At 34.4% G+C, this 27640-nt stretch overlaps 1 protein-coding gene across 7 annotated transcripts in view; it reads left to right on the top strand.

Annotated features, from left to right (window-relative positions):
- The window catches only part of CEP57L1 (centrosomal protein 57 like 1), an 85371-nt gene extending 58274 nt beyond the window's left edge, over positions 1-27097 (top strand). For 4 of the 7 annotated variants that reach the window (XM_005210784.5, XM_059889694.1, XM_059889693.1 and 1 more), the window contains 10 exons: positions 3598-3763; positions 5318-5497; positions 8050-8171; positions 15525-15641; positions 16780-16857; positions 17354-17440; positions 22952-23029; positions 23145-23386; positions 24391-24535; positions 26681-27097. In XM_005210784.5, the coding sequence (XP_005210841.1) occupies positions 3601-3763; positions 5318-5497; positions 8050-8171; positions 15525-15641; positions 16780-16857; positions 17354-17440; positions 22952-23029; positions 23145-23386; positions 24391-24535; positions 26681-26899 (1431 nt within the window). In that variant the 5' untranslated portion in view covers positions 3598-3600 and the 3' untranslated portion in view covers positions 26900-27097. Of the gene's footprint in view, positions 1-3597; positions 3764-5317; positions 5498-8049; positions 8172-15524; positions 15642-16779; positions 16858-17353; positions 17441-22951; positions 23030-23144; positions 23387-24390; positions 24536-25431; positions 25551-26680 lie in introns of those variants that run through there. The other 3 variants (XR_009495783.1, XM_024996607.2, XM_015472808.3) reach the window with 3 other exon arrangements.
- Positions 27098-27640: the final 543 nt, after the last annotated feature.

Genomic DNA, 27640 nt, shown 5'->3' with positions numbered 1-27640 from the left:
GAAAAGGCAGAGAAACCAGAGATCAAATTGCCAACATTTTGTTGAATCATGGAGAAAGCAAGGGAGTTCCAGAAAAACCATCTACTTCTGCTTCATTGACTATGCTTAAACTTTTAACTGTGTGGATCACAGCAAACTGTGGAAAATTCTTAAAGAAAAGGAAGTACCAGACCATCTTACCTGCCTCCTGAGAAATCTGTATATAGGTCAAAACACAACAGTTAAAACTGGACATAGAGCAACTGACTGATTCCAGATTGGGAAAGGAGTATGACAAGGCTGCACATTGTCACCCTGCGTATTTAACTTCTATGCGGACTACATCAGTGAAATGCCAGGCTGGATGAATCACAAGCTGGAATAAAGATTGCCAGAAGCAAAAGAGACACTGATGTATAGAACAGTCTAATGGACTCTGTTGGAGAGGGAGAGGGTGGGAAGATTTGGGAGAATGGCATTGAAACATGTAAAATATCATGTATGAAACGAGTTGCCAGTCCAGGTTCGATGCACGATACTGGATGCTTGGGGCTGGTGCACTGGGACGACCCAGAGGGATGGTATGGGGAGGGAGGAGGGAGGAGGGTTCAGGATGGGGAACACATGTATACCTGTGGCGAATCTATTTCGATATTTGGCAAAACTAATACAATATTGTAAAGTTTAAAAATAAAATAAAAATAAATAAAAAAAGATTGCCAGAAGAAATACCAACAACCTCAGATATGCAGATGATACCACTCTAATGGCAGAAAGCGAAGAGGAACTAAAGAGCCTTTTGATGTAAAGAGGAGAGTGAAAAAGCTGGCTTGAAACTCAGCATTCAAACAACCTTAAGATCATGGCATCCAATCCCATCACTTCACGGCAAATAGAAGGGGGGAAAAAGTGGAAGCAGTGACAGGTTTTATTGGGCTCCAAAATCACCACAGACAGTGGTTGCAGCCGTTAAAATTAAGACTCTTGCTCCTTGGAAGGAGAACTATGACAAACCTAGATAGCATATTAAAAAGCAGAGGCATCACTTTGCTGACAAAAGTCTGTATGTTCTAAACTGCGGTTTTTCCAGAGTCATGTATGGATCTGAGAGTTGGACCATAAAGAAGGCTGAGCACTGAAGAATTGATTATTTCGAATTGTGGTGCTGGGAAAGATTCTTGAGAGTCCCTCAGACAGCAAGGAGATCAAACCTGTCCGTCCCAAAGAAATCAACCCTGAGTATTCATCGGAAGGACTGATGCTGAAGCTGAAGCTTCAATACTTTGGACCACTGATGTGAACTGACTCATTGCAAAAGACCCTGATACTAGGAAAGATTGAATGCAAAAGGAGAAGAAGGTGGCAGAGGATGAGATGGTTAGATAGCATCACTGACTCAATGGACATGAATTTGAGCAAACTCAGGGAGATATTGGAAGACAGAGGAGCCTGGCATGCCATAGTCCAGAAGTCTGCAAAAAGTCAAACATGACTTAGCAACTGAACAACAGTTTTTAAGCACTCACTTACAATATAGGACTAGGTTATAAGGCTTAAGCTGGAACCCCAAGTTTGTGAGAACTCATGGCACTTTTCTCTCATTTATTGTTTCCTTTTTCTTTTCATCATAACCTCTAGTGGGTTTTTATTCTGCTTATGCCTACTTTCAGATGTGTTTACACACTTAATTTAAATAAACTTTGGTCTAATTTTTAATTTATTGGTATCTTCTGAGTAATCATTTCATATACATTAAAACTTTTTAATTTGAAATTGTTTTTTAATTCATGCAAAAATTCGTCTAGTAAAATAATACCATATTTGAGACAGAGGAAGCAGACACTCTTCCGAAGGACTTCAGTGTATAGTGACTAATCCAACATTTTATTTTTTTCATTATTGGAGAGACTCAACAGGAGCTGAAAACTAAATCAAGTATCTTGAGTAACTCCAAGGTTCTTTGGATAGCTTTAAACACATCCCTCTCTCTGAAGATGTACAATCATGTTCAGAACATCTGCCCTTTGGGGCTCTACCTAACTTTGCTCTCTTATTTTTTGAGGGAACAACAGTTTAGATAGATGCAGTCTCCCATGGGGAGCAGACAGTGTCTGAGGAGCAAGAACCCAGAGAGACAGAGATACGTTTAGTAAATGGTAGCCAGTGCTGATAACAATAGAAAAATGATTGCCTTTCAAGATTTAAGAGCATCAAGTATTCTGGCAAATCTTCCTAGGCTATATAACCTCTAATCTAGACTGATGAAGAATGTCCTTGATGACAACACATCATGGCAGTGGCTAAGCAGAAAACCCTGTTGAGTGAAGTATGTTTCCTGCCATCACAGGAAACACAGTCATGGAAGTGTCTTCCCTTGCCTTGTGAATTGGGAAGGTAGTGAAGTCAATGAAAACTTGCAATTCTCAAAAATTAAAGTAGGTTAATTTATATAAAGAAATTATAAATTTACATTTTATTTATTTATTTATTTTAGTGTTTTCTAAATTTTATTTTATTTTTAAACTTTACAATATTGTATTAGTTTTGCCAAATATCGAAATGAATCCGCCTTAAAGCAACGTTATTTTTAAAAATTGTGCTGGTGACGATACTGGATGCTTGGGGCTAGTGCACTGGGACGACCCAGGGGGATGGTATGGGGAGGGAGGAGGGAGGAGGGTTCAGGATGGGGAACACATGTATACCTATGGCAGATTCATTTTGATATTTGGCAAAACTAATACAATTATGTAAAGTTTAAAAAATAAAAAAAATAAATAATAAAAAAATTAAAAAAATAAAAATAAAACAATAGTAAAGAAACAGCAAAAAAAAATTGTGCTGGTGAATTGTGTTGTATATAAACAATTTTCTGTTTCAGTGTGGTTATTAACATTGACTATAATCTATTAAGTATAATACATTTCTAAAATATTCAAATTACAGAAAGAAAAATAAAATGACTTAGGAAACTTTAAAAATTACCTGCTAAGATATTTAAAATGGCTCTCCAGCCAACATACAAAAAAAACTCAAAATGGCAAGATAAAGCTCTTTTAGATTTTTAGATTTGGAATCCTTCAAAACTAGCTGACTAGAATGCTAGTGCATTAAATAGGGTTGTAGAATTCAAGGCTTAGATTCAGAAATTGATATATCCAAAATTACGCTTAAAAATGCCTTAGGAAGTCATATTGGAGTCTAGAGAATCATATTATATGAGTGGCTTCTGTTTGAAAGTTATGTCTTTTAGAATATGTACTTTATGTTTGAATGCTAGAGTCAAACTTTGTAGAGGAGTGCTCAGATGATGATCTTACAATCAAGTGAGAAACCAGCAAATTCACACCACTCATGTAATGCTCACTTCAGAGCATATACTCTTTGAGAATCAGGCAGAATTGTCTATACTGTTTATAGAGTAAATCGTCATTTTTTTCTTTTACTAGTGAACTTATTATGGTTGAACTTGTGATAATAAACTTTATAAAAACACAATTCCACAGTATATGACTATATATTTATGTTAAAACTTCCACCTGAATTTTTTCTGATATCTTTGTTATTCACATAGGAAAAAAATGATGCTATACTATATCTTTCCTTTATTCTCTACAGATAATGGATTCTGAATTAATGCATAGTATAGTCGGAAGCTATCTTAAACCCCCAGAAAGAGTGTGTGTTCCATCCATCACTCGGAGTGATGAATCATCTCAGACTCACTACTCTGTGAACTTAGAACTTACATCTTCTCAAATGCTTCGTAGTCCAAATAGCCAAGGTAATGCTAATAAAAAATCATATTTAAAATTAGGGAAATTAGGAAGCATGTTATATAAAACTTTTCATTTTTATGTAGAAAATAAGATGATTGTGTGTTTAACTAATCTTAGTAAAATGCTAATTTTGACTCTGTTGCTTAAAGTTTCTGTAAATTTAAGTTACTTAACATTTTTTATTTTGGCTTCTTTGCTATAAGATGAAGATTAATATAAACAGCTAGGCACATATTGCAGATTTATCTTTAAAATGTCATTAAAAATAGGAAAATATTCTGAAGAATAAAAGGTCAGATTTGGAGAATCCTTCTAATGAATAAGATGGTTAGAATATTAAAGAATTAAGTTGATTTTAATCTTATTCAAGGATTAAATTCAGAAATTGCATCCAAAATTACCCTTGAAAATTCTTCATGAATCCAGTTCATTGGAGTAACTATAAGATACAAGTATTATAACTTTTAAAATATAAGTTTAGGAGAATCTTAAAATTGAATTAGAAAAACATTTATGATTCCAGGCATATCTGTACCATATACATTACTTTCTAAGATGCTGATAGTCGTGTTTTTTAATCTTTTATAATAATGGTTGCCATTATAAATAGACTATAGCTTTGTGGACAAAGCAACTACAAGAAATATTGATCCAAATCAAACAATAATCTCTAACAAACATCTTTCTAATTGGATATGAACTATATGAAAGTTAATCTTGAACATTTATTTATATTCCATTCATCTCTAGTTTTACAATTTGAAGTTGTAACTGAAAAGAACATATAAGATAATATTTGAAAATTTTATAACTCGAGCTTATCTGAATTATGAAGATATTAATGTATCTGAATAATAATTATAGTAGTACATGTGTATCACAATCTTTCAAGCCTGACATCAGTTAAACCACTAGATTGTAATTTTTTCTTGATGGAAGAAGCAATGTTCTACCTCATATGTCCTAATAATTAACATAATATCTTGGACAAAGAAACAATAAATGTGATTTGACTGAAACTGAATACATCAAGAACTGAGAAAATTTTTAACTTTAAACCTAAATTTCCTTGTTAATTAGTGAACAGCATATTTTAATTTTCCTTATCCATGCTCAGACTTGTATGCCTCAAATTTCCCCTCCTTTCTCCCATGCTCCCTCTCTTCCTGCCTTCTTCACCTGCTTCTTCCCTTCCTCCCACACTCCTGTCTCTCTCACTCTCTCCCTCTCTCTATATACACACACATATATACATATATATCTTTTTTGCATATGTTTTGAACATATTTGCTTTCTTAAATTAAAATGTGATTATTAGCTTTCTTACATCTCAAACTTAGAAAATTACTAAATATAATCATAAATATATTATTTTTATAAGACGTGTTAGAATTTGTCCCTCTTTAGAATTTTAGTCATTTTTCTTTTTTATAAGGAATATAAATTGCTTTTTCTTTTTTACTTAAGTAACAAAAATATACTGCTCACTTTTATATGCTGCTATGATTATAAGTGCTCAAAAATTCTCACTTAAAATATCAAGACAATTTTTTCAACAGCTCTTATTTTAGCATTAAAAACTCTTCAGGAAAAGATTCATCGTTTAGAGTTAGAGAGAACACAAGCTGAAGATAACCTGAACATTCTTTCCAGAGAAGCGGCACAATATAAAAAGGCCTTGGAGAATGAAACAAGTGAGAGAAATCTGGCACACGAGGAACTGATAAAGCAGAAAAAAGGTAAGAAAATTCAATAATTCTCAGAAGGAAGAGGTTACCAAAGTTTACAACTTGAAAATAAAAAGCCCAGTCTAAGGTTTACTCAATATCTTTGTTCTTATATGTGTTCAAACCTTGTGGGCTTGTTCTCAGATATTTTGATATTTGCGCTACTACTACTACTACTACTACTACTACTAAGTCATCTCAGTCGTGTCCGACTCCATGCGACCCCAGAGACAGCAGCCCACCAGGCTCCCCCGTCCCTGGAATTCTCCAGGCAAGAACACTGGAGTGGGTTGCCATTTCCTTCTCCAATGCATGAACGTAAAAAGTGAAAGTGAAGTCGCTCAGTCGTGTCCGACCCTTAGCGACTCCATGGACTGCAGCCTACCAGGCTCCTCCGTCCATGGGATTTTCCAGGCAAGAGTACTGGAGTAGGGTGCCATTGCACTAAATGGATATAATTTTAAACTTGCCTGTATATTATCTGTTATCCCAGTTCATAAATTATTGAGATTAAAAGAAAAATTAAGTTTTTACACAAGTTGTATTTAGGAATTATAGTATTTTCAGAATACCAACAAAATTCATGTATTATTCAGTTCAGTTCGGTTGCTCAGTTGTGCCCAACTCTTTGTGACCCCATGAACCGAAGCACACCAGGCCTCCCTCTCCATCACCAGCTCCCGAAGTCTACCCAAACCCATGTCCATTGAGTTGGTGATACCATCCAACCATCTCATCCTCTGTTGTCCCCTTCTCCTCCTGCCCTCAATCTTTCCCAGCATCAGGGTCTTTTCCAATGGGTCAGCTTTTTGCATCAGGTGTCCAAAGTATCGGAGTTTCAGCTTCAACATCAGTCTTTCCAGTGAACACCCAGGACTGATCTCCTTTAGGATGGACTGGTTGGATCTCCTTGCAGTCCAAGGGACTCTCCAGAGTCTTCTCCAACACCACAGTTCAAAAGTATCAATTCTTCTGCGCTCAGCTTTCTTTATAGTCCAACTCTCACATCCATACATGACCACTGGAAAAACCAGCCTTGACTAGATGAACCTTTGTTGGCAAAGTAATGTCTCTGCTTTTTAATATGCTGTATAGGTTTGACATAACTTTCCTTCCAAGGAGTAAGCATCTTTTAATTTCATGGCTGCAAACACCATCTGCAGTGATTTTGGAGTCCAGAAAAATAAAGTCAGCCACTGTTTCCACTGTTTCCCCATCTGTTTCCCATGAAGTGATAGGACCAGATGCCATGATCTTCGTTTTCTGAATGTTGATCTTTAAGCCAACTTTTTCACTCTCCTCTTTCACTTTCATCAAGAGGCTCTTTAGTTCTTCTTCACTTTCTGCCATAAGGGTGGTGTCATCTGCACATCTGAGGTTATTGATATTTCTCCCAGCAGTCTTGCTTCCAGCTTGTGCTTCATCCAGTCCAGCATTTTTCATGATGTACTCTGCATATAAGTTAAATAAACAGGGTGATCATATACAGCCTCGACATACTCCTTTCCCAATTTGGAACCAGTCTGTTGTTCCATGTCCAGTTCTAACTGTTGCTTCTTGACCTGCATACAGATTTCTGAGGAGGCAGGTCAGATGGTCTACTGTTCCCATCTCTTAAGAATTTTCCACAATTTATTGTGATCCACACAGTCAAAGCTTTGGCATAGTCAATAAAGCAGAAGTAGATGTTTTTCTGGAACTCTCTTGATTTTTTGATGATCCAATAGATGTTGGCAATTTGACCTCTGGGTCCTCTGCCTTTTCTAAACTCAGCTTAAACAACTGGAAGTTCATGGTTCACGTACTGTTGAAGCCTCACTTAGAGAATTTTGTGCATTATTTTGCTAGTGTGTGAGATGAGTGCAGTTGTGCGGTAGTTTGAGCATTCTTTGGCATTGCCTTTCTTTGGGATTGGAATGAAAACTGACCTTTTCCAGTCCGATGCCCCCTGCTGAGTTTTCCAAACTTGCTGGCATATTGAGTACAGCACTTTCACAGCATCTTTTAGGATTTGAAATAGCTCAATTCGAATTCCATCACCTCCACTAGCTTTGTTCGTGGTGATGCTTCCTAAGGCCCACTTGACCTTGCATTCCAGGATGTCTGGCTCTAGGTATGTGATCACACCATAATGATTATCTGGGTCATGAAGATCTTTGTTGTATAGTTCTTCTGTGTATTGTTGCCACCTCTTCTTAATATCTTCTGCTTCTCTTAGGTCCTTACCATTCTGTCCTTTATTGTGCCTATCTTTATATGAAATGTTCCCTTAGGTCCTCTATTTTCCAGATGATATTATTTCCCAGGAATAGCCAGGTTTTTGTGATCCCACAAGTCACTGACATCCTTCCCTTTCAGAAGTATACTCTCTGGGTCTTTATGAGTCAGCGTTAAATTAGTTATATATAATTAATAAGATATTCACAAATTTTATGTTAATTTCCGGAGAGTCATTATTTAGAAGTAAAGAAGTTTTGAACTTCTGACTTTTGATTGAATTCATATAATACATGTCTTGTGATAACTCGCTGATATGATTCATTATTACTTTTTCTTTTTCATAGATATAAGTATGCAGTTAAGCTCAGCCCAGTCTCGCTGCATCCTCCTAGAGAAGCAACTAGAATATACAAAGAGAATGGTTCTCAATGTAGAACGAGAGAAGAATATGATCCTAGAACAACAGGTGACTATGTTTTCTATAGTAATATAATATGTTTTTGAAGAATATTTAATGTCATGGGAAAATTGTCATATTGTAATTTAAATAGGATATAAAGCTGTATGTAGGAAATTTCCGGTTACAGTGATGCACACTAAGTCATTTGAACCAACTTTTCTATAGAGGAAACACAAACACTGGACAGAATATTAAAAAAGAAAAGAAGTATGTGTGCATAGTTAAATTCAAAGAAGTTGACCTCCAGAGTGGTTGGCTTTGGGTCCCTTCCTTTTTAGGACATTTTTGATTCCAGAAGAGTCAGTTGAAAGGCTAAATAGTGCTTTTGAAAGCCTCATTATGGGGCTAAAGAAGTTAAAGTTAAGAGTTCAAGATCTGCCAAGGGTAGGAACCCTGGTAAATATTCTGTGCTCTGAATGCTTTGTAATGATGAACAAAAAGGAAAACAAGATAGATTACAGCTCAGCTCTAGATTATCAGAGTAATCTAGAAAATCTTAGTCCCTGAAATTGGATTAAAGTGATCCTTAATGGCTAACGTTCCCAGGGTCCTCAAATTATTTCTATAAACCTTTCTTCTACACAGTGAGAAACTTTGCAATGAAAGATGACCAGGCAGAAGGAGATAACACTATCAAAAGAAATAGCATACTTAACAGACTATATATAAACACTCTCACAAGTTAGCTCCAGCTAGATCCTGGCTCTAGAAGATACAGACTTTAAAATAATTACACTTGATATAATCAATGAGATAGAAAATAGAATCAAAATTTTCAACAGAACATTAGAAACCATAAAATGGCACAGCAGATTTGAAAAGGAACCAAATAAAAATTGCAATATTGTAAAAAAAATACAATAAATGGAATTGAGAACTTAATGGTGCATCTAACAGCAAATCAGAAGAGATAATTAGTGAATTAGCAGATGAAACCATCCAGATCAATGAAGAGACAAAACAATGGTAAGCTTAGAAAAGAGAACAAGAGACATAAGTTAGAGTGAGGTCAAATTTATGTGTGATTGGAATTCCAAAAGGAAAAGAGAGAGAATAGGACAGAAACAATGTTTGAAGATATAATGGCTGGGAAGTTAAAAAATTGACTAAAAAAATAATCACACCACAGATTTAAGAAACCCTATAAAACCAAAGCAGCAAAAATAAATAAAATAAATAATAAGACAAGAATAAAATCCTAAAAGCTGCTGGGGAAAATAAAAGGTTATGTTCAAAAGGACAACAATTAAATTGACAGCTGACTTCTCAATAGAAAATACTGAATCTGGAAGAAAACAACTGATTATAATTAAGATATTAAAAGAAAATAACTGTCAGTCTAGAGTCCAATGCCTGGTGAAAATATCCTCCAGAAATAAAGGTGAAGTGAAGACATTTTAAGACTGACCAAATCTGAGGTAATTTGTTACTAGGAAGTACATTCTAAAGGAAACACTGAAGGTATCATTCAGACAGAAGGAAGAGTATCTTAGATAGAAGGTCAGAGATGCAGGAAGGAATGAAGAACAATGAAGATGGTAAATATATAGGTAAATAAATATATAACAGCAATAATTATGTTTTATTTTATATATTTAAATATATATAAAGGATTAAAATTAATGAGAATAATAACTTATAAATTAGAACTGATAAATACAGTTTAAGTGTTCTAAGATCTTTGCTTTATGTTAAAAATGGGTAGAAGTACCAGTCAATACTGGATTTTAATGGGCCAAGTATTTAATAGGTTTCTCAAGGAACTAGAAAAGTTGATTCTAAAATTATATGAAAAGGAAAGGTCCAAAAGTAGCCAAGCTATTCTGAAGAAGAATAAGATGAGGTCTTGCCCTATGACATATTGATACTGTCAAAATTAGCATGATATTTGTGTGGACTGACAGAATAAAGGATTAGGGTATAGTCAGACCCGTTTATATGGAAAGACAATATAAAACAAGGATGCCATTGCATAACATTATTGAAATTCTAGACTTCAGTAAATATGTGGGGGAAATTGATTATCTATGTGAGAGAAAAAGAAAGAAATTGGATCCCTACCACACATTGTACACAAAAATAAATTCCAGATGGATTAAAGACTTATATGTTAACTTTAGAATTTTTATAAGAAAATACAGAATAATGCCTTTATGACCTTGGAGTTAAGAGAGATTTCTTAAGCAAGATACAAAAAGTACAAAGCAGTGGTAGAAAAATGGGCAAAGTTATGAAGAGGCATTTTGCAGGATAAAAGAAATCACAGTTCAGTTCAGTTCAGTTCAGTTGCTCAGTCGTGTCCGACTCTTTGCGATCCCACGAATAGCAGCACACCAGGCTTCCGTGTCTTTCACCAACTCCTGAAGCTTGCTCAAACTCATGTCCATCGAGTTGGTGATGCCATCCAGCCATCTCATCCTCTGTCGTCCCCTTTTCCTGCCCCCATTCTCTCCCAGCATCAGGGTCTTTTCCAGTGAGTCACCTCTTCGCATGAGGTGGCCAAAGTATTGGAGTTTAAGCTTCAACATCAGTCCTTCCAATGAACACCCAGGACTGATCTCCTCTAGGATGGACTGGTTGGATCTCCTTGCAGTCCAAGGGACTCTCAAAAGTCTTCTCCAACACTACAGTTGAAAAGCATCAATTCTTCGGTACTCAGCTCTCTTTATGGTCCAACTCTCACATAACATACATGATTATTGGAAAAACCATAGTTTTGACTAGACAGACCTTTGTCGGCAAAATAAGGTCTCTGCTTTTTAATATGCTGTTAGGTTGGTCATAACTTTGCTTCCAAGGAGCAAGTGTCTTTTAATTTCATGGCTGCAGTCACCATTGCAGTGATTTTAGAGCCCAGGAAAATAAAATCTGTCAACTGTTTGCACTTTTTCCCCATCTGTTTGCTGTGAAGTGATGGGACCAGATGCTACTATCTTAGTGTTTTGAATGTTGCGTTTTAGGCCAGCTTTTTCACTCTCCTCTTTCACTTTCATCAAGAGGCTCTTTAGTTCTTCTTTGCTTTCTGCCATAAAGGTGGTGTCATTTACATACCTAAGGTTATTGATATTTTTCCTGGCAGCCTTGAGTCCAGCTTGTGCTTCATCCAGCCTGGCATTCCACATGATGTACTCTGCATATAAGTTAAATAAGCAAGGTTGACAATATACAGTAGTTCAGTGATTATTGATAAATGAATATGCTAATGTAATCTGCAGTGCTACCAAATAAAGGAACATTTTTATCACCCCAGAAATTTTCTTATATCTCTGCCAAGTTATTCCCTGCTCTCTCCCCACCTCCTAACAATGCAACTACTATTCTGATTTATTTTGCTTCAGATTAATTTTACCTGTCCTTGAACTTCATATAAATTGGATGATAGAAAATGTTCTTTTTGTGTCTGGTTCTTTGGTTTCACATACAGTTTTTTAGATTAATCCATGTTGTTACATGTATCAGTAGTTCATTCCTTTTATTGCTGTGTAGAATTTCATTATATAGATATGCCACAATTTGGTTATCCATTTTTCATTTGATGGATATTTGACCTTTTTTCCAGTTTGGAGGTGTTGTAAGTAAAGATACTTCAAATATTCTTGTACAAACTTTTTTGTGACCATATGTTTTAATTGCTCTTAGATAAAGAGAAATTATAGTAGAATTACTGAACCACGGGGTAGGTGTATTTTTATAAGAAACTATCAAAGTATTTTCCAAAATATTTTCTTCTAAAAGCTCTTAATTTTCATTTTGTTCTATGATCCATCTGGGATTAATTTTTGTATAGTGAGAAAAAATTATTCAAGGTTAAATTTTTTCCATGTGGATGCCCAATTGTCCCAGCACCATTTGTTAAAAGATTTCTTTTCTCCCATTAAATTGATTGGGCACCTTGGTCAACAAACAGTTGACAAAGATAGATCAAGTCTGTTTCTGGAACTCAGTATTTTCTAGGGATTTTCTATATACATAATCATGTCATCTATGAATAAATAAAGTTTTATTTTTCCCTTTTCAATTTTTATGGCTTTTGTTTTTTGTACTTTCTTGCACTGGTTATTGCGGCTAGTACAGTGTTAATTAGAAGTGGTAAAGACTGACATCCTTGTTTTGTTTCTGGTCATTGGGAGAAAGATGCTAGTCTTTCACTAGACTATTATCTCTAGGTTTTTCATAGTTATCCCTTATCAAATGTGGAAATTACTTTCTATTCTTAGTTTGCTGGAAACTTTTACTGTGAATGATTTTGCGATTTGCTTTTTATACATCTAGTGAAAGGGTCATATGATTTTTCTCATTTCTTCTGTTAACATGGTAAGTTACATTGTTTGATTTTCAAATGTTAACCAACATTGCATTCCTGATATAGGCCTCAATCGATCTTGATGTAGTATCATTTTTCTATATTGCTTGATTCAGCTTGCAAAGATTTCACTTAACAATTTTTGTGACTTCGTCCTTAAACCATCTTCGTTTGTATTTTTCTCACAATGTCTCATTTTGGTATTATGATTTTGTTTGACCTCATAAAATTAGTTGGGAAGATTCCTTCTATTTTCTGAAAGACCTTGTATAAGAATAGTTTTATTTCCTCCTTAAATGTTTGATAGAGTTCAAATTTGATAGATGCTATCTGGGACTGAAGTTTTCTTTAAATATCTAGTGTTTAATTATAAGTTCAGTTTATTTATAACAGAGATTTGGCTACTCAGATTATCTGTTTTTCTTGTGTCTTTAGAGATGTTCCCTCTTGTATTCCTGATACTAGTAAATTGTATTTGTGCTCTTTTTAAAACTATCAACCTACATATCACTTTATAAATTTTATAGATTTTAAAAAATAAATCTTTATAAAAACTTTTATTTTCTATTTCATTGATTTCCACTTTATCTTTATTATTTCCTTCCTTCTACTAATGTAGGATTTAATTTGCTATTTTTTCCCTAGCTTTGGATGTTGGAAACTTAGATTATTGATTTTAAAACTTTATTATTCCTTTTTTTTTTTTTTTTGTTAGAGAGTTTATTCAGTTAAAGAACTGCTTTAGTCTTGGCTGCTTCCAGTTAATAGGATAAGAGGGCTGGGAAATGAAGATGAACTTTTTTAAATGGCCTGTGAAAAGACAGTGTTATATAATTACTAAGCAAAGAACCTCAAACTCAAGCTGTACTAAATATTCTAATTCTTATTGATAGATCTGAAAGTAAATTATAACTGCAATTTGAATAACTGAAGTTTTATTATTTCTTTTTAAATGTAATATATTGTGATTAAAAACTATCAAGTTCCCTCTAAACTGTGCTTTACCTGCATCCCAAAGATTTCGACATTTTGTATTTTCATTCTTTCAACCAAAAATATTTTTTAAGTTCCCTATTCCCTAGTGGTTTCTTCTTAGATTTTGCTGACTTCTCTTTCTCCAGGTATTTTTCCCCTTCTCTTTTTTAGCAGCTACTGTATAGGTTAAAGTTATGTATTCTTAATGTACTACAGTCTATCATGAATTAGCATTAAAATATTTCACATGTAATACAAGATCCTACTACATAATGATTCCATTTGTCCCCCTTTGTGCTACACTTTTCATACATTTTATTTCTATGTGTGTTATGTAGCTCACAATACATTGTTTCTGTTTCTCCTTTAAATAATCAATTTTCCTTTAAAGAAAATTAAGAAATAAGAAGTAATATATATTTATCCACATTTTTACTATTTCTAGTGCTTTTTAAAGTATGCTGGGAATTCTCTTAGCATGTATTTGTCTGGAAAAGGCTTTATTTCACCACCATTGTTGAAGGATAGTTTCACTGGGTATAAAATTCTAGTTGATTTTTTTTTCCCCCCCAAGATTTATTTATTTACTTTTGGCTGTGCTGGGTCTTCATTGCTGTGCATGGCCTTTCTCTAGTTGTGGAGAGTGGGGACTACTCTAGTTGTAGTTTGTGGGCTTCTCATTGCGATAATTTCTCTTGTTGCAGAGCTCAGGCTCTAGGGTGCACAGGCTTCAGTAGTTGCAGTGCATGGGCTTAGAAGTTGTGACTCTTGAGCTGTAGAGCGCTGGCTTAGTAGTTGTGGTGCATGGACTTAGTTGCTCTGTGACATATGGAATCTTCCTAGACTAGGGACTGAACTCACGTCTCCTGTATTGGCAGGCAGATCCTCAACCACTGGACCACCAGAGAGGCCTGATTTCATAGTTTCTAATGAGAATTGTTATCTTCATTCCTCTGTGTATAGTGTGTTATTTCTTAGGCTGTTTTTTCCCTTTTATCACTGGTTTTCAACCATTTGATAATATGCCCAAATGTGGTTTTCTTTGTATTCATTCTGCTTGGGTTATTTTTTGTTTGTTCATTTTAGATTCTTGAATCTGTCAGTTAATATTTTTCATCAGAATTGGAACATTTTTAGGTATTAGCCTTCAAATAATTATTCTTGTCTGACTTCTCTCTCTTCTCCTTCTGTAACTCCAATAGAATGTTAGACCACAGGTCACCAAAACTCTATTTATTTGTTGTTTCAGTTTTTTTATTTTTAATAAACTATTTTTTAGAGCAGTTTTAAGTTTATAGAAGATTTGTCAGATAATACTGAAAATTCTCATATACTTCTTGCCCCCTCACAGTTGCCCCTGTCATTAACATCTTGCATTAGTGTGGTAATAAATACCATTATAAGACAATGCATAGGTATGCATATATATGTGTAGAGCTTCCTTGGTGGCTCAGCAATAAAGAATCTACCTGCCAGTGCAGAAGACACAAGTTCAATCCCTAGATCAGGAAGATCCCCTGGAGAAGGAAATGGCAATTCATTCCAGTATTCTTACCTAGGAAATCCCATGGACAGAGTGGCCTGGCAGTCTTTATACAGTCCATGGTGTCGCAGAGTTGGACACAACTTAGCAACTCAACACCAGTAAATATATATGTATAACTTTCCTTTTCTTCAAGTTCTCTGTATGCTTTAGTCCTTTGATAGCTGCTTTTCTATGTTATAGTTAGAGAGAGGGTAAGTCAATAAGTAGGTTTGATCACCTTGTGATAACACCTTGTTTATTTACTATGTTTCACTGATGATGTTTTCCATAGTAGAAATGTTATATAAAGATACATAGAAGATTTTGTTCCATTGATCTAATATATTTTTTTGCACAGTTTCTTTGTTTTTGAAAAGGATTTTATTTTCTCTTGTTTTTTTTTTTTTTTTTGCTTTCAAAGTACCTAAAGTATGTGCATGTTTGTTATGTGTTTCTTATGACAATTTATGTTGTGCTTTGAATTCTCAGAAATTGTATTATTCTTGAGCAATCGGCTTCACTTGCCAAACTTAGGTTTTGTTTTTTTCTTTTCCAGGCCCAGCTTCAAAGGGAAAAAGAACAGGATCATATGAAGCTTCATGCAAAACTTGCAAAGCTTGATGTCTTAGAAAAAGAATGTTTTAAACTTACAACAACTCAGAAAACTGCTGAGGTAAGCTTCAACTTATTTCTTTGAAGTGGTGATACCAGGAATAAATCTTTAATGTTATGTGTAATTACCCTGTATATGAATATGCAATAAAATTAGATTTGTAAAACTTCATTAATAGCTTTTAGTAATCCAGATATGAGTTATTGCTTATAGACCACAGCATAAATGAGTTTGCTTTTTGATGTGAAATTGTAGTTTACCTTCTTCTGCAGTGGTAGAATATTTTCGTTTGTTAGGTGATTTACCTAAAGGATATTGAAAAGGTAGCCTTTCACCACATGAAAGTAAGTTATGCCTTTTCTAGATCCTATCCTGAAATGCCCTCTCTTTTTCCAAGTGAATCCTATCCATTTGGTAGGATTCTCCTATTTCTGCTTCCTCTATGAAGCCTTCCTTGAGGTTTTGAACACTCAGGAAGTTCTCCCTTTGAGATAGTACTGTCTTCCTATTCCAAACTATACCATGGATATACAATGAAATACTTTTGTGTATAAGGTTATACATATATATTCATGACCTGGGTCAAATCATATTGTTTCATATATATTAGTCTTGTTTCCCTGGTGGCTTAGATGGTAAAGAGTCTGCCTACAGTGCAATCCCTGGGTCAGGAAGATCCCCTGGAGAAGGAAATGGCAACCCACTCCGGTATTCTTACCTGGAAAATCCCATGGACAGGGGAGCATGGCAGGCTACAGTCCATAGGGTCACAAAGAGTCAGACATGACTGAGCGATTTCACTTTCACTTTTCCCTAAGTACAGCATAGTCTTTTATTCTAAGTTGTCTATATTTTGAATGAAACATTGAGACCCAAGACTATATTGTTTGACCTTCTAGACCTTTAAAACCTCCCAAATTTTCAGTATTATGATTTTGTTAATGAACATTAATAGAGCCTATGCATATAAATTCTTTGCTTCTCCTTTGTCTTTCTTAAATAAAGTAGGTAAAGAATCATATGAAGAAAGCCAAGGAAAACTTAGTATCTTTTGCCATTCCGTTTTCTTATTTTCTGCTTTAATTTACCAAACTATTAAGAATCAAGACCCTGAGGGCTCTATTTGTTTGGAAAAGGAATAAAAGATATTTAGCTCTAGTTTTTGTATAATAATCTCGGTTTTTCAATTCTTTTGTAGGACAAGATTAAACATTTAGAGGAAAAACTAAAGGAAGAAGAACATCAGCGTAAGCTTTTTCAAGATAAAGCTTCTCAGGTAAACAGAACACTGTATCATCTGGCACTTTAAAATCACATATGTTTTATTATACTTTATTAACTGAAGCCTTACTCTAGACTCTAATTTATGCTTCCTAACTTATCAGTTTTGTCTCTTTTTGCTGTAATAATGAAATTTCAATAAGTCAGCAAGTATATTCATAGACTTGGATGTATTGCCAAAGATCTTTTGGTCTTTTGAAATTCTGAGAAACATGCATATATTCTCAGTTGAAAGAACTCATGCTATCAATTGTTTTCAGTTTGAGATATATAAAATAACTCATTCTGTTATAAACAGAAAATGATTGTAATTACCAGTAGACTTGGTGACTTTAACACAAAAAAATAAATTTTTGGATTTTCTTTTCTTCTTCAAAAAAACATTTTTATCTTTATTAACTGATATATGATCCCTCATTATAATGTTTCTGAAGAAAAAGAAATTTGTTAAAAGTCAAGTAATAGTAAGGGTTTTTTTTTCACTATTATAGCTTCAGACTGGACTTGAAATCAGTAGAATTTTAATGTCTTCAGTAACAAATCCAAGGCACTTCAAGGAAAAGAAGAAATCTTCAAAGGTATGCAAATACTTTATTCTTATTTCTAGTGCTTATTTCTTCATCCTTTTAGTAATTATACCTGTGCATTTTTTAAAAAGAATTTGAAGATATTTATAATATAAGACATGAAATAATTCTATGAAATGGACCTAAAAACATAAGTCAAGTAATGATGATTTGGGGTGTGAGGACAGAAAATTCAATAAAACCTAGGTTAAAGTAGCAGCATTTGAGCACAAAACCTAGCTCTGAGTTTGCTTGACATCCAAAGCAAAAAGGAACATATAATGGGCAATACATCTAAATTTGTGAAATAACAATAAGCATTCTAATTTTTCTAGAAAGGCAAACATATTGCTAGTACTAAACTGTTAAAGAAATGCATTTTGGATACTTTTTAAAAGAAGCACTAAACAGTACAATAGATACAGCACAGTAGATTCTGGAAGCAGTTTTATATAATGCATGCACAATAAAAAGACAAGATATACTATTAAATTACATTGTATTATAAATTATAATATTAAATTAAATTATAGTCATTTCTCTAGAGAAATTCTTTATTTCTTTATACTAATATCCCTTGGACTTGCCTAAAGATTGGGGAATGAGTACTTTATAGCTTTACCAATAATAATTTGTTTTGTTAAATTGATGTTTTGGATTTATTATATTAAACTTTTTTATTTATAATGGTAAAGAAAATGTTAGTCCCTTTTAATCTTATGATTCTGAAATTATAGTTTTGATGACCATTATTACTATTTATTCAATATGCATGTAGTGTTTTTATGTGCTGTTTGCTGTACGAACCAAGCATGCTATTTGTGAATTCTGGCCACTGCCATAGGTTCACCCTGTGGATACAATAATGGAGGAAACATTATACTTAACTTTAGCTAGTTGTTTATTCCATAAATAAGAATTCAGTAGTTTGGATGCATTTTTCACAGATTTTTTTCTTTCAAAGAATTTGCAAACTACAGTAATAAAGAATATTTTCCCAATGCTGTTTATATTTTTTTAGTTTATTTCCTTCCTTAAGTATGTTTTGTGTCTTATCTCCACAATAAGATTAGAAGCTGCAAAGCTAAATAGAGAATCACTATAAGTAATTTATACAAGTGGAAAAATACTGATTTATTTTTGTAGTTATGTTTTATGACATCCTTTGAAGAGCTGGTGGAAAAGATTTTTTAATAAGGTACAGGGAAAAACAAAGTAAAAGAAATGAAGGAAAGAAAAGGTAGCTCCTGGAAGAAAAGAAAAAATAATTGACAGCAAAAACCACTTTATAAAAGCAGTTAGCTTAAGTTCCAAGTTCATAGATCTGTAAGTAATAATGCTTCCTTTTAAAGGTAACAGGAGCACTAATGTTGCTGAAGGTAGTATCTGGGTTTTTTTAAGAGACCTCTGTGAGATTGCTGCTTGTCTCACTGACACTTACTCCATATCGAGTTGAATGAACTATGTCCAGGATATGGAGTAAGTGTCAGTGAGACAAGCAGGAATCTCACAAAGGTCTCTTAAAAAACAAACAAAAAAACCCCAGATACTAGTACCTTTAGGTATTGAAAGGACTTCCCTGGTGGCTCAGACAGTAAAGCATCTGTCTAGAATGCGGGAGACCCGGGTTCGAGCCCTGGGTTGGGAAGATTCCAGGAGAAGATGGAGAGGGAAATGGCAATCCACTCCAGTACTATTGCCTGGAAAATCCCATGGACAGAGGGGCCTGGTAGGCTACAGTCTATGGGGTCACAAAGAGTCGGACACGACTGAGTGATTTCACTTCACAGGTATTAAAAAAGATAACACAGGAATTTACAGAGAAGCAGATAAAAATACAAATATAAGACAGAGTGTACTAAAAATTTAATAAAGGTATAAACAAAGTATTCTGGTGCTGTACACATAAAGAATATGTGAAAAGATCACACAAGAAGTAGTAAAGGCAGACTTGGAAAATGAGTAAGTATTGATAGAGATGAGGCGAGGTGTGTCACAGTCTGAGAGTATAGTTGATTTTTACATGAAACTGTAAATAATTGTCCAGTACTAGTACCATATGATGGAGAAGGAAATGGCAACCCACTCCAGTGTTCTTGCCTGGAGAATCCTGGGGGCGGGGGAGCCTAGTGGGCTGCCGTCTATGGGGTCGCACAGAGTCGGACACGACTGAAGCGACTTAGCAGCAGTAGCTGCAGTACCATGTGAGACTTGAAACTATAGCTTGAAGTGAGATTATGACTGATCTTCAATGCCATGTTAAGAATTTGAACTTTTGTTCTATAAATCATTGCGAACCATTGAAGGCTTATAGAGACATGATTAGAGCTATACTTCTAGATAATGACCAACAACAGCATAAGGTGAGCTTGGAAGTAAAGAATCAGACTGTTTGCATATTGTAAGCAAGATAATAGAAGCCTGTCCTGTGAGGTTTTCATTATTCTTTTGAAAGGATAGATGTAATTATCAGTCAGAAATCTCATTCAGTATAGTGACTGAAAAAAATTACATTTCTTTTGTTCTAATTTAACTGCTTAAAATAGACTTTGATCAAACCATCATTTTCTATTACTTGAAATTATCATTCCTAAGGTACAGAGCTTGAATGATTGTCCAGAATCACCAAGAAAATCTGAGTGAATAAGAACTGACTCACAAACTTGTGATATCTCTACCTCTAAGCAACTTAATTTTTTTAATTTAAAAAAATTAATGTTTATGATAGTTAAGATATCTAAATTTTCCTTTAGAATTGGGAATATTTTGTTTTCTTTTTATTATGGAATATCCTCATCTTATTGATTATTCTCTTGCTAAAGTGTTAAATTGAGTGACCAAGTCACCCCAGTTTGCCTATGACTTAACTGGTTTTAGTACTAAAGATCCTGTATCATGGGCAGATTGAGACAATTGGTCACCCTAGTTCAATCCATCTAACAAAAATAGTAAAATCATTTACTTTTAAGAATGTAGCTTAGCAGTGTCTTTTTAAAAATGATTCACAGAGGAGTACATATTGGTTTGGCCAAAGAGTTTGTTTGGGTTTTTCCATAAAATGTTACTGAAAAACCTGAACAAACTTTTTGGCCAACCTAATATAACAAAAAATGTCTGCTCGAAGGATAATAATGACATTAACACTGGAGTACTTGCCACACAGCTTAAGAAATAGAGCATTACCAGCACTGTTAAGGCCCAGTGTGTACCTTTCTTAAATTGTATTCCCTCCATCCACGGAGTAACCACAATTCTGATTTTGTTTTTATCATTCTCCTGGTTTTAAAAAAAAAATTGCTTTGCCAAATAAGTATTTATAAGAAATATATTTGTTGGGTTTACACTTGAACTTTATATAATGGACTTACTGTATTTGTGTTCTTCAGGAGCTTTCTTTTTCCACTCAACATTAAGTTTATGAGATTCTTCCAATTGATGCATATATGAATGGTTCATTGCTTTTTATTGCTAAAAATTTCTTTTTCCCTTCTCCTTTCAGTGATCATTTGGTTTGTTTCTCACTTTTTGTTATTATAAACAACACTGTTATGAACATTCTTGTACATGCCTCGTGGTGTAAGTGTTCAGGAGTTTCTCTGAGATACTGGGCCATAAGTGTCATGCACCTTAGCTTTATAAGATATTGTTATAAGACCAGTTTATGTTCCAATCAGCAATTACCATTGTTCCATATCCTAACCATGTGTCTTTTTTTGTTTTTTGTTTTTCACTTTTTATTTTGAAAAATTATAGATTAGAGGTGATAAAAAAATATATAAAGGGAGGTACAGTGTACCTTTCGGAGAAGGCAATGGCAACCCACTCAGTACCCTTGCCTGGAAAATCCCATGGACGGAGGAGCCTGGTGGGCTGCAGTCCATGGGGTCTCGAAGAGTTGGACACGACTGAGTGACTTCACTTTCACTTTTCACTTTCATGCATTGGAGAAGGAAATGGCAACCCACTCTAGTGTTCTTTCCTGGAGAATCCCAGGGACAGCAGAGCCTGGTGGGCTGCTGTCCATGGGGTCTCACAGAGTTGGACATGACTGAACAGACTTAGCAGCAGCAGCAGCAGCATATATCTTTAACAAGCTTCCCCCAATGGTAATATCTTTCATAAATATAATAAAGTCCAGGAAATTGAAATTGGTACAATACACAGAGCTTATGGAGATTTCAACAGTTTTTTGTTCACTTAGTGGTGTGTGTATATACATATTTGTGTCATCATATACAGTTTTATCACATGTGTAGATTCTTGTAACCATCACCACTATGAAGATACAGAACTATTCCACTACTATAAGGTTCCCTCATGTTATCCCTTTATAGTTACACATCATCTTCCCTAACCCTTAGCAATTTATAATCTGTTTACCATCTCTATGATTTTATTTCAGGAATGTTATATAAAGTAATCATATAGTATATAACCTTTTGAGAGGCTTGTTTCATTCAGCCAATCCATCTAAGTATTGATGCATTTTTAAAAGTTTCTGTGTAGTATTCCATGCTAGGGATGTACCACAGTTGAACCATTTACCTGATGAAGGAGATTTGGGTTGTTTTCAGTTTTGTTGTTGTTGTTTAGTTGCTAAGTTGTGTCCCACTCTTTTGCAACCCCATGGACTATATAGCCCACCAGGTTCCTCCTCTGTCCATGGGATTTCAGTTTTAGGCACCCCACTCCAGTACTCTTGCCTGAAAAATCCCATGGACAGAGGAGCCTGGTGAGCTGCAGTCCATGGGGTCGCTAAGAGTCGGACATGACTGAGTGACTTCACTTTCACTTTTCACGTTCATGCATTGGAGAAGGAAATGGCAACCCACTCCAGTGTTCTTGCCTGGAGAATCCCAGGGACGGGGGAGCCTGGTGGGCTGCCGTCTATGGGGTCGTGCAGAGTCGGACACGACTGAAGCAACTTAGCAGCAGCAGTAGTAGTTTAGCCGTTAAGTCGTGTCTAACTCTTGCGACCCCATGGACTATAGCCCTCCAGGTTCCCCTGTCCGTGGGATTCTCCAGGCAAGAATTCTGGGGTGGGTTGCCATTTCCTTCTCCAGGGGATCTTCCCAACCCAGGGATTGAACTGGATCTCCTGCACTGCAGGCAGCTTCTTTATTGACAGAGCTACAAAGGAAGCTGCCTCAGTTTTAGGCTATCACAAATAAAGCAGTTATAAACTTTGTGTACAGGTTTTTGTGTGAACATATTTTTCATTTTCCTGGGGTAAATATCTAAAAGTGAAATCTCTGAATCATATGATAGCTATCAATAAATATTTAATTTTACAAGAAACTTCCAAACTGTCTGCCAAAGTGGCTGCATTATTTTGTGTGTATGAGCAATCTGGCTTCTCCATTTCCTCGTTAGCATTTGGTGTTGTCACATTTTTTTTTTAACCATTCTAACAGGTTATAGTGATATTTCTTTGTAACTTGCATATCTTAATGTGTAATAGTGTTAATTTGATAAATGTCTTTTAAAATATTTTTGTTTACTTTTTTCCTTGTCAATATTTAGAAAATTAAATGTTTAAAGAGAAGACCACCTCAGCAAATTTGTTCAAAATTTGAAACACTGCCTATTATGGCTGAGAAGGTGAGAAGGGAAAAATGAGGATACTTGTTCAGATAAATTCATGCTTTGGTATAAGTGCTATTTAAATGCCATCAGTTATTTCAAATCGTTCTCAGCTATTTCTTTTCCCCCAAAGTCTGCCAGTGCAAGCCATTCTGCAAATGCAAGTACACATAGCCTCCAAACAGTGCAACATTCTGGGCCACATATCCTTCAGAAACCAGCTGAAGTTACTGAGCTTAGATGTCTCTACAAGCCTTCTAGAACAACTTCTCAATGTAAAGCTGTACCTTCTGACTCAGAAAAGTCCATTTCTATTTGCCACAATTTGTCTGAACTTTTGATGGCAATGCAAGATGAGCTGGACCAAATGACTATGTAAGTATTTATCACAAGAAGTAGCAAGACAAATTTAGGTATCTTTTTTTCTTCTCAGTCTTTCAAACAATGTCGCTTACAAATTCGTAAAAACCTTACTTAGCCTTTTGAACTTATTTTGATCTGAAGATTACTACTTTTTTCTATTTAAAGTGTTTCTGTATTCCCAAGATCTGAACTGATAGACAAATATTTCTGTCATTCTAACAAATGGGGTCTGGTGACCTTAAATTATAATTCACAAATGCTTTTCTAAGATGCTCCTTCTGCTTTTTATAATCTTTTCAGTTAAGTGAATGATTTCATTAGACAAATAGGAATGCAATTTCTTATTTTCCATTCTGGCTTGTCTGCATTGCATGTTTGAAGCATCCATATGCTTCAAAGATTCTGTATGGGATACATATTTTAAGCTTCAAGTTTAAATATCTTTTCAACAAATATTCCAGAAGATATGTGACTTGGGTGGCCAATCAGTTGAACTAAGACCTCTGTAGAAGATATAACTAGTTCTATTAGCAGTAGTTTTTTTGAGCAGGCATTCACGAAATCTAGGAATTTCTCAAGCAAATACTTCTATAGCTGGAATTCTTCCAAAGATTCTACATTAAGAATTCCAAACTTGGAATGAAAAAGAGTCCCTTAATGCCTCTAGCTAAGGACATCAGAATATTTTACTACATTTAACTATGAACACTAAGAATTCAGACATTTTTTAAGATTCTTTGAGATCCTAAGTCTGAGATATTTCTAAATATATCTAATCTCAAATCATAAGAGCCTATTTATAATGACCATAGATTTAATTTGATAACTCTACAAAAAGAAGCTGTCTTTGAAGGTTAATATTTAACTCTGATTAAAGTTTATGATTGAGCAGAATATTGCTTAGTTGTGACAAAGATTAATATATAGTTTATATATATATATTTTATATATATATATATATATAGTTTGTATACTATAAACTGTAATAGTGCTTGATACTTGCTTTTCTTTCAAAGGGGGTACCAAGACCTGCTGAATCAAATGAAAGAAACTGAAAGCCAATCCGTCTGTGAAGATATAGAATGTGAACTAGAGCGTTTAGTCAAGAAAATGGAAATTAAAGGAGAACAAATTTCCAAACTAATGCAGCATCAAGAAAGCGTAAGAAAGTTTTAGTAAAAAATTTTAATAAAAAGATAATAGATCTGGATTCAATGTTACGTTTCTCTAGACCTTCCAAATTTGAGGCCTGTATGGGTGGCTTAGTGAAAAGATGATAGATAGGAGTCACTTAGACTTATGATAAAATAGAGTCATCTGTACATTGAAATAACATGGTCTGCTACATAATTCTTAATATAATATAAAGAAAAGAGAACAAAGAAATTTAGTTATAGGGAATTCTCTGGCCGTCCAGTTGGTTAGAGCTCTATGCTTTCATTGCTGGGGCCCAGGTTCAGTCCTTGGTCGGGGAACTAAGATCCTACAAGCCACACGGCACAGCCAAAGGGAGAAAAAACAGAGAAAGTTTAATTATGTATTCAGAAGTAACTTTGGGAAAATTAAGAGGTAGGCTAAATTTGCTTTACATCTCTCCCAGCTGTCCATTTAGCATTCTTTCCTCTTATCCCTCTCTTTCCTAATGCCTTACTGAAGCCCCTTATGTCAACAGGTATCTAAAGCATACCCCATCTCTAAAACCACTATTTCCAGTTTCTCAGAACAAGCCATGCTGTGTTGCATTCCTTGGGAACCTATGCTTAGCTCACTCTAGTGGAGGTGATGAGGAGGACTCTATCCTTGTGTATAAATTCGTAGTAACTAAGAATGGCATAATAGTCTTAATATTTTGACAAAAAAAATCATGGAATATTACATTTTATCCCAAGACAATGAATTCACTCTTAGGACTATTATGCTCCTGAAACAGAAAGCAGAGGGAATCTTTCCAGGAACCTTCAGGTCATATCATGTAGCTATCTGCTAATGGATTAATCAGCATTCATATAAGTTGGTAATATATTAACCTCACAATTAAGCCTTCCCCACTTTTGTAGGAAAGTAATAAAGAATGCAGAATTTTACTGCCTTTGTTCCTCTGTGGCCAATAAAGAAAGACAGAAGAAAATGAAATTTTGAAGCAAACATTTTCACTTAACTGGCTTTTAAAGCTATAGTAAGTAAACTTTCTGTATGATTGTGTTAGGGTGAAAATTATGTAACTTGTATACTTTCTTAGAATCACATAGGAGAAACCTGAAAGGAATAGAAGAGTAGTCGTATTTTTAAAATTTAGGCAGTATGTACATAAGTTATATTTTGAAAAATATTATATATATATATATATATATATATATATATATATATATATATAATAGCTTATAGAAGTAAAAATTTTTAAGAATTTTTAGGTAAACAGAACACCAGATACTTAGCCAGTGTCTGGACCAGCTCTACAAATCAGGCTATGCTTAAGTGAAATAGATTAAGTAATGTGGGGAATTCCCTGGCGGTCCATTGGTTAGGATTCCACACTTCCTCAGTAGGGTACATGGGTTCCATCCATGATTGGGGAATTGAGATCCCACAAGCCATGTAATGTGGCCAAAATAAATAATTGTTTAAAAGATTCAGTAATGGACTGGACTTGAAAGAAAAGGGCTTATCAAGTTTATAGATTTTGTTTTGTTTAATTCTGTCAACCCAATCATTACTAGAAACTCCTCAATGAGAAAAGGTTATTTATTCCTTTGCCTTTAAAAACAAAACAAAACTGGCATTCAGTAGTGCTTTAAACTCAGGAATACTTTAAAGAAAAAATATAGACTCTATAAACGTGATGTTCACTCCTAGCACCAAATTTTTGCTTTGTTGTTAATGTCACCAGAAAGGTCCTTCTCTCTCCATGTTCTCCTGATTTTTCCCGTTTCTTATCTTACAAAAACAAACATTTCTTTCTCTCAGCTTCTCCAGCCCATATCGATCTTGTCCTTCTTTATCCTTCTTAGACATACACTTTTTGTCCTACTCAAAGTTATTCTGGCTTGAATTATTCTCTAGTTGTCACATATATGCTTTTTTTTCTCTAATAATAAGAGCAATAAGCTTCTGGAAAGCAATGATTGTTTTATTCATTATGTTTCTGTGTAAATAGCACAGTGTTAGGTATGCAATAAGGATTCAATAAATAAAGACTTACCAAACTTTTTAATTTCATGTAATCTTTAAACCATCAATCCAATCCTCTATTATAAGGTATATTTTAAGTATATTTTTGACTGAAATATTAGATTTTTTTCTTTCCAGGTCCGCAAACTGCAGCAAAAAGTTCAGAATTCAAAGATGAGTGAAACTTCAGCTATTCAGCAAGAAGATAGCAACTGTAAAGGAACAAAGAATATAAAAAATAGCTCCAGAAAATGTTTGCTAACTAACTCTCTTCAAAAGAACAACAACTGTCGTCCAATACGAGTCCATAATCTTCAGATGAAATTGAGACGAGATGATATTATGTGGGAACAGTAACACAATAGCAAAACTATCATCTTGAATGAACTTTGTCAATGAGATCTTGAACTGTCTAAAGTGGTTTTAATTTAATATACCTTTGTGAAATTTTGCATTATGTTTCTAGCCTCTATAAAGTATCAAATTGTAGTATTTTTAAATGAATGCCTAATGACCTCCTAAGAAACCCAAATAATAAATGATTGCTTTCCTGTTCTTTTTTATTGACTAAAATACCTCAGCATACCATGTTTTAGAAACATTGTTCACTTTGCAGATACATTAAGTTTAAAACATTATACTAGACTGATGATATTTAAAATTGAGTTGAATTTGAGATATAAGTGCCATTCCACTTTTTCATTTAGTAGGCTTGTAACCTTAAGAAGATTATAAAGAACAAATATAAAATTAACAGAGTATGGACAGGCCTTTTAACTTTTCTTGTGCTTCTTCCCTGTCTTGTTTTAGAGCTGGGGAATGTTTTTCTTTTTTGGAAAGGGAAAAGCTTTGTGAAGAGTCCTTTAGTCCATTTTTTAATGTGACAATTACAAATAGGAACTCATAGTTAACTAACTCTTAGATGACAGTAATCCAACTGTGAAAGCCTTTCTCTGCTATTCCCATTCTCTTTTATAAATCTAGCTCTTGTTTTTTTTAATCTGACTCCTTTATAACTATATTTTTATGCTTTGATTAGTGATGCCATAAGATATTTCTTTGTACATATATGCTTTATAGTGAATTTCCATTTGTTGA

The sequence above is a fragment of the Bos taurus genome, chromosome 9 (genome assembly GCF_002263795.3).
Source record: "Bos taurus isolate L1 Dominette 01449 registration number 42190680 breed Hereford chromosome 9, ARS-UCD2.0, whole genome shotgun sequence".
Lineage (NCBI taxonomy): Eukaryota > Metazoa > Chordata > Mammalia > Artiodactyla > Bovidae > Bos > Bos taurus.
Note: the sequence above shows the minus strand (reverse complement) of the source record. Positions and strands in the feature narration are given on the sequence as shown.